Source organism: Chenopodium quinoa, unplaced genomic scaffold (genome assembly GCF_001683475.1).
Source record: "Chenopodium quinoa cultivar QQ74 unplaced genomic scaffold, ASM168347v1, whole genome shotgun sequence".
Lineage (NCBI taxonomy): Eukaryota > Viridiplantae > Streptophyta > Magnoliopsida > Caryophyllales > Amaranthaceae > Chenopodium > Chenopodium quinoa.
The window spans coordinates 3,638,273-3,645,358 of NW_018745324.1; the positions used below are offsets into that span (position 1 = coordinate 3,638,273).

At 37.1% G+C, this 7,086-nt stretch overlaps 1 protein-coding gene across 1 annotated transcript; it reads right to left on the reverse strand.

Moving 5' to 3' along the window:
* Window positions 1-2,105: 2,105 nt before the first annotated feature.
* Window positions 2,106-3,580, reverse strand: LOC110712723. Its single transcript, XM_021891177.1, has 4 exons — window positions 3,406-3,580; window positions 3,002-3,324; window positions 2,482-2,732; window positions 2,106-2,379 (listed from the first exon to the last, which is right to left on the reverse strand). The coding sequence occupies exons 1-4, from the start codon at window positions 3,578-3,580 to the stop codon at window positions 2,106-2,108; spliced, it is 1,023 nt and encodes a 340-aa protein (XP_021746869.1).
* Between the last annotated feature and the right edge of the window lie 3,506 nt (window positions 3,581-7,086).

A 7,086-nucleotide genomic window follows, 5' to 3' on the forward strand; every position in this document is an offset into this window, starting at 1 on the left:
TATAATTGGATTAAAAACACCCTATGCGGCCATTTTCCTCCAGACCCAGGCGACCATTTGCCTCATGTCCTGAAGAGCCAGGTGGCCATTTGCCTCCTGCCCCCAGGCGGCCATTTGCCTCCTGCCCCCAGGCGGCCATTTGCCTTCTGTCCTATGAAGAGCCAGGCGGCCATTTGCCTCCTGTCCTATGAAGAGTCAGGCGGCCATTTGTCTCCTATCCTATGAAGAGCCAGGCGACCATTTGCCTCCATCCCCCCAGGCGGCCATTTGCCTCCTGCCCCCAGGCGGCCATTTGCATCCTGCCCTATGAAGAGCCAGGCGGCCATTTGCCTCCATTTTCCTCCTGTCCTGAAGAGCTAGGCGGAAATTTGCCTACTGCCCCTAAGCGGCCATTTGCCTCCTGCCCTATGAAGAGTTAGGTGGCCATTTGCCTCCTGGCCTAAAGAGCCAGGCGACCATTTGCCTCCTGTCCTATGAAGAGCTAGGCGGCCATTTGCCTCCTGCCCCAGGCGGCCATTTGCCTCCTATCTTGAAGAGCCAGGCGACCATTTGCCTTTTGCCCCCAGGCGACCATTTGCCTCCTACCCCTAGGCGGCCATTTGCCTCCTACCCCTAGGTGGCCATTTGCCTCCTTCCCTATGAAGAGTCAGGCGACCATTTGCCTCGTGCCCCCAGGCGGCAATTTGCCTCCTGTCCTATGAAGAGTTAGGCGGCCATTTGCCACCTGCCCCTAGGCGGCCATTCGCCACCTGCTTTATAGGATGTCAAACTTCTCAAAAATATTCTAAGTCACCCAAAGGTCATATGACCACCATAGTAGGGCTAAAAGAAATAAAAGTCGTCATCTGTCTAGTTCAGGCGGCAATCATTATTATGATTGATTAACTTAGAAATATCATACCATTTAAGGTATCAAATTTTCCAAGTTAATCAAATCTCTCTTTTATTGAACTAGACATATGCCGCCCATAGAGCTTTTGAAAAAGTGAAAAATAAAGCCTTGATTTCGAAAGGAGTAATTCCTCTTGAAAGAGAAATCACCCCTTCCGAGGGGCTAATGTTTGGGGGTAAAAATACCCCCTATATGTGACCAATGCCACCTCAACACGTGTCCGCAAGCTCAGAGCTCAATGAGCCAATCAGAGCATGACATGTGTCACTCAATGATAAAAGGGTGAACATGAGCTTTAAGCCCACAACCCTAGAAACCGTATAACGGTGGGAAGCCAATCTACTTAGGTTAAATAACCTAAGAGGCACATATCCCAATGCTCAATAAATACTGATCATTACATCAGTTTCAGGGGATCCAATTCTCTCTCCAAGGGCAATGCCCTCCAAAATTACTCTCCCTGCTCTCTACTTTCTCTCTCTAAAATACATTATTTCGGTCACTGACTTGATCGTCGGAGGCGGACCTTCGGCCCCCCGGGGTCCGTTGTTTTGCAGGTGATCGGGCCGTTTGAGTGTTGCATTGCGGATCTATCTCCCGCGGGATGTACACGCCCTCCACTCGGGTACGTACAAATAAACCCCAAAATAGTACCTCATTCGTAACTCATGATCATTATCTCATTACCTACATGCCAAGGACTAAGGTATATAACGCCGAGCCTCAAACCAAGAACAAAATAATAATCTCAACCTTTTGATCTCATACTTGATCAAATAATAATTCACAATTTAATAGTAATAACTCCACAATGGCACAAGTTCCCAAATAATACAATAATTCGATTCAAAAACATCTCAACTCTTAAGGAAAATAATACTAGCACCCAAAAATAATTAACTCACAACCCAAAAATAATACTCTGCATTAACAACCCTAAAACCTCGATAAAACAATACTCCCTATAACTACAACATTAGAACCCAAGAATAAAACATAATCAATAATAAACAAGAAAAGTAATACGGTACTCATATCTAATCAAATCAGTGGCGTACCTAGAAAAATTTGGAAGGGGTGGCCGACCTAATCGATAACCTAAAAAACATACCTCAACAAGTCATAAATGCATATGTAATTGGGTAAAAGAAGTCAACACAAACCATTAAAATAAGAAGGTTTATAAAAATTTGAAGTATTAAAAAAATACTAATCACTTAACACGAGCTCTCCTAGGTTTCATAGAATAAAAGTCATCTATAGCTGACTTTATTTCAAATTTTACAGCAATCTCCTTCTCAATATACACTAGCAAGTAATAAGAAAGAAAGTCATCTTCCATCTTATTTCGAAGGCTAGTTTTCACAATTTTCATTGCCGAGAAAGCTCTTTCTGTTGTTGGTGTGCTAGCCGGAAGGGTCAAAATAAGCCTAATCAATCTATCAACTAATGGATAAGTAACTGATTTCCTACTCTCCACCAAACTTCTACACAAATTAGTAATGGTACTCAAGTCTTTCACGTACGGGTGCTTAGGAACATCACTATAAAATCGTTGAAGTTGATACTTCAAATGTGATTTTTAATACTCTGAAAAATCCCCGGGGTAGTATTTCTCTGCAAGGAGACAAATATTTTCCTTATTAAAGTGTTTATATCCATCAATAGGACTTAAAGATGCACTTAAAGTCAGTAGCTCTGTTATTCGTTCACTAAAGCGACTATTTAGCTCTTGCAATTGTTGATCTACAGCTGTATTAAACACATCCACCCGATAATGATGCTCCACTGTTATGGTGTCTTTGTTGCGTCGAGATCGAATTATATCAGAATAAGGAACCTACATATCCAGTGTTTGAGTATCATGTTTAAGGCAGAATGATTGTACTTTTTGTAAAAGGGATTCCCAACTATTATCTAAAATTTTGAATCAAGGATTTTATACCAACAACTAAATACATAGCATTTAAAATGTCTTGTGATTTATGATGGAAAGCTCGACAAAGACCATCTATATATCCCATAAGATCTTCTATAAGGTGTAAAATAAATACAAAATCAAATGATACCAAAAGCAGAATTAGCATCCCCACGTTGAGAATATGATACCTGACGATCAATGGCTATTTTTTCAAGGACTAAGCGAGTAGAATTGTACAATTTTAATAGACTATAAATCGACTTATAATGAGAGCTCCATCTAGTATCCCCAGGACATTGCAACGTGCTAATTTGATTCAATCCTTTCCTTATTTCAACCTCCTCAATCTCAATTAAATTCTCCAATTCAGCTATTTGGCTAGCTTGTAACTCATTATAACGCTTAGAAGAAGAGCTAACAGTGTTAACAATAAAAATTGAATCTTTGAAAAAATCATGAACCTCGGCTACTTCCCTTGCTGCAGCAATAAGAGCTAATTGTAATTGATGTGCTAGACAATGTACATAATAAGCATAGTGACATTATTCCATGAACAAAGCCTTTAAACAATTCCATCCTCCTCTCATATTACTAGCACCATCATAGGCTTGCCCTCTAAGATTTTGAATGCTCAACTCATGGTTAGATAAAACCACAGAAATTTCTTCTTTAAGAGTCTTGGAGGTTGTATCTTTGACATGTACTAGCTCAAAAAACCGCTCTCGTAAATGACCATATCTATCAAAAAACCTTAAAACAATAGCCATTTTTTTCTCTTTTAGATATGTCTCGAGATTCGTCAACAATAATATAAACTTTTGAATCACCAATTTCTTCACGGATTTATTTTTGCACTTTGTTTGCAAATACCTGTAGAATCACTTTCTGAATTGCAGGAGACGTATATTTAGCATTTTGTGGGGCATTGTCCATCACAACATTACATACATCTTTATTATATGATGCTAAAAGTTTTAACATCTCAAGAAAGTTACCTTGATTTTTCGACTTTGCACTTTCATCATGTCCTCTAAATGCACAATTTTGAAATGTAAGCCATCACACTACTTTAATTGAAGTTTTTATTCTTAAACGATTATCTTTAATTAATTGTGGATTAGGCTTTTTGAATGCTTGATTAATGTGACCTTCAGTTTTCTTCAAATTTTACCAACATATTGCTGAATATCCATGAGCTGAATTGGTATCTTTCCCCATATGAGATAACAAAGAAAAATCATTACCCCCAACCTTTTTCCAATTTCTGAATCCTTTTACCGTGAAAACATTTGATTCGGATTTTCCTAATGGGTCCTTTGGAAAAAGGAAACATGGAAAACAATAAGCTGCATCCGTTGTAGGAGAATACTCTAGCCGAGGAAATTTCTTAAACCAATTAGTTTGGAATCGACGTGGGTGATCTGAAGGGTATTGATCTAAGTGAAATTGATAAGGCCCGTAATGTATATATGCATTGACAATATCTTCCTGCTCCTTTGAAAGGTAACTATTAATTGACTTATGCAGAGCCGGATCACGCATCAAAACTGTATTTCCAATATTAAATGTAGGTTGAGCTGCAAATGCATTTGTTGATTGTTCATTATGGGTAAAATTCTCGGGTTTTACATCAACATTCGTTTCAACAGTCACATTAGGGGATGGGTCTTCAATGTTCCATTCGGAAGGAGATTTTGCTTTTGAAAAATAAGAGTCAATTGTTTTTTTTTTTTCATATTTCAACCTAGAAAAAAATAATATTATTTTGATCAATTACACGCTAAATAATTCACAATATCGTTGAGTTACAATAGTAATTTATGATAAAATTATGCGATTATATTCAGCTAATTAAATTACATTATACAAAGTAATACAATTTATAATCTAATTTAACTCACTTAATATGATTATATAACCCAAATACATATTTTAAAAAATAATGAAATTACAACAAAGAAAAAAAAAGTCAGAAAAGACGAACCTGAAATAGGCCACTGGTTGAAGCTTGAAGGTACTCCGTACAATTGTTAATTTAATTTGGTAAAAAGGTAAAAATAAAAAAAATATACTTTAGAAATTTTTAGACTAACCCCTATAAAGCCTATATATATATAGAAGCACAAGTACTTTTAGTTTCCTATATTTTATAGGAAAAAGAATTCAAAGATTCTTTCATATTTCTGTCAGCCGCCTAACTGCATGCATGAGCTTTTTTTCTTCTTTCTTTTTATTTTTTTATTAATTTTATAATTTGGGCTTCAGTACTACTTTTTTGGGCCAAGGGGTTGGCCATGGCCCACCCAGGCCTCCCCCTTATTCCGCCCCTGAATCAAATCATATAATACCAATAATCAATCATATACATATACGAACTTGATCACACGAATTACAATTATAAAATTTACACACTATAATAATATAGAGTGCAAATAATAAATCATATCACACATAATAATATGAAATATCAAACATGTCCAAAGTTTCGTGTGATTACCTTGTAGATCAAACTACTTGATCGCACAACCAAACTTCGTGAACTAAATTAACAGTATTAGGAAATTAACGGTATGTTTGGATAGAAGGAAATGGAGGGAAAGGAAGGGAAGAGAAATGGAGAGATGTAGTATCTTTCATTTGGATAGCAAATGAGGAAGAAAGAGAATTGGAGGGGAGAGAAATGGAAGGATTAAATTGTAGAAAATTAATCCCTCCAACAATGGAGAGATTTGGAAGGAAAACTCACCATTTTTCCCTCCCCTCCCTTTCCTTCCCCTCCTCTTCTCCTCCCTCCCCTTCTTTTCCTTCCCATTTCTTTATCCAAACAAACTGTAAGTGTTTGGAAGAATATGGGAAAATAAAAGGAATCAAAAAGCATAATTGTAAGTCATACATGAATAAGGCTAAAGATTTGGGTTTCATATATGAACTTGTAGACACCTAAAAATGTCTCCCCAAAACCAAACCCGATGATAAATAGCCTTTCACCACCACTATTGGCCGGGTTTAGTATTTAATCCCGAGAGTGCTTAAAAAATTGTATTTTATTAAATTCTTATTTTTGAAAGGTCTATGGATCAGTCTTGGTGTTTGGTAAAAGCATAGTTTTAATTTTAGCCCAAACTTGTTAATTAATTTTAAGCCCAAACCTTTTTATTTTATTATTTATTATTTTTGGCCCAAATATTTTATTTATTTTTATTTTATTATTTTCTTATTTTAGCCCGAATAATAAAAGTCAGAAAAAAGCCCGAAATTATCAATCGGCACTTAAAAAGCCGAAAGAAATTAGGGTTAAAAATGAATTTAGACGGAAATATGGTCTGGAGCTGACCGTGTCACGGTACAGCCTGACCGTGTCACGGGAACCCTTCCCGTCTGACGGTGGGACTTCCCGTGTCACGGGAGGTCTGCCGTGACACGGGACGTTCCGTGTCCTTTCCGCGTAAACCCTTAACGCGTTTTTCATTCCGTTTTCAGAAAATTTCCCGCGTCACTCCAAAACTGACCTTGTCACGGGAAAGTGTACCGTCTAACGGTACAGTCAGACCGTGTCACGGTACAGTCTGACCGTATCACGGGATATTTTCTTAGGGTTTTTATCATTTTAGGGTTTCGTGTGCTCCCTTAGCACATTTCCCTATAAATACCCCCTCATTTCTGATGTACGGGGCAACGAGAATTCGATTATTCTTATTTTTCTCTCTTCTATGCTATTAACCTAAACACTAGCCTACCCTTTTCACTTCAAAATTCCTTCTTCAAGCACTCAAAGGAGTCCATATTTTATTCGAGGTTCTGTCCTTAAGCCAAGGCGTGAAAGGTAGAATCGTTTGAGGGTTTGGCCCCAAAATCAACCTTATTTTATTTAATTTAATTTAATTATTGTTTTATCATTTCCTTGAAGTTACTAACTCGTTTATTATTTTTAGTTGCAAACAAACAGATTCAAAGTAAGGATCATGCTCTTTTTATTATTATTATTATTTTTCTAACGATTTTATATTGTTGGAATTATGATTAGATTGGTTTTTATATTAATATTGATTCTATTATTTTTTATTGATCACCATATTGCATGTTAAAGGAAATATGTAATTGAAAATCACGCCTAATAAGATAATTTGGACAACCGGTTTAGGATCCTTTTTAGTTAAATAATAGTTTGGAGCGAATTGAATTATTGTTTATATGCCTTTGAGATCACATGAATGCTTTTCACTATAAGAATCGAGTAGAGGCCAATACGGGCGAATGTGACTCCATGACTCAC

Excerpts from the sequence above, each read along its gene's own strand:
- LOC110712723 (XM_021891177.1), bottom strand. The coding sequence starts at position 3,580 with ATGGCTATTGTTTTAAGGTTTTTTGATAGATATGGTCATTTACGAGAG. Across the intron at positions 2,733-3,001 it reads AAATAGCCATTGATCGTCAG|GTTCCTTATTCTGATATAAT; the intron begins GTATCATATTCT and ends CTGGATATGTAG. Across the intron at positions 2,380-2,481 it reads TACCCCGGGGATTTTTCAGA|AAGTTTGGTGGAGAGTAGGA; the intron begins GTATTAAAAATC and ends TAATTTGTGTAG.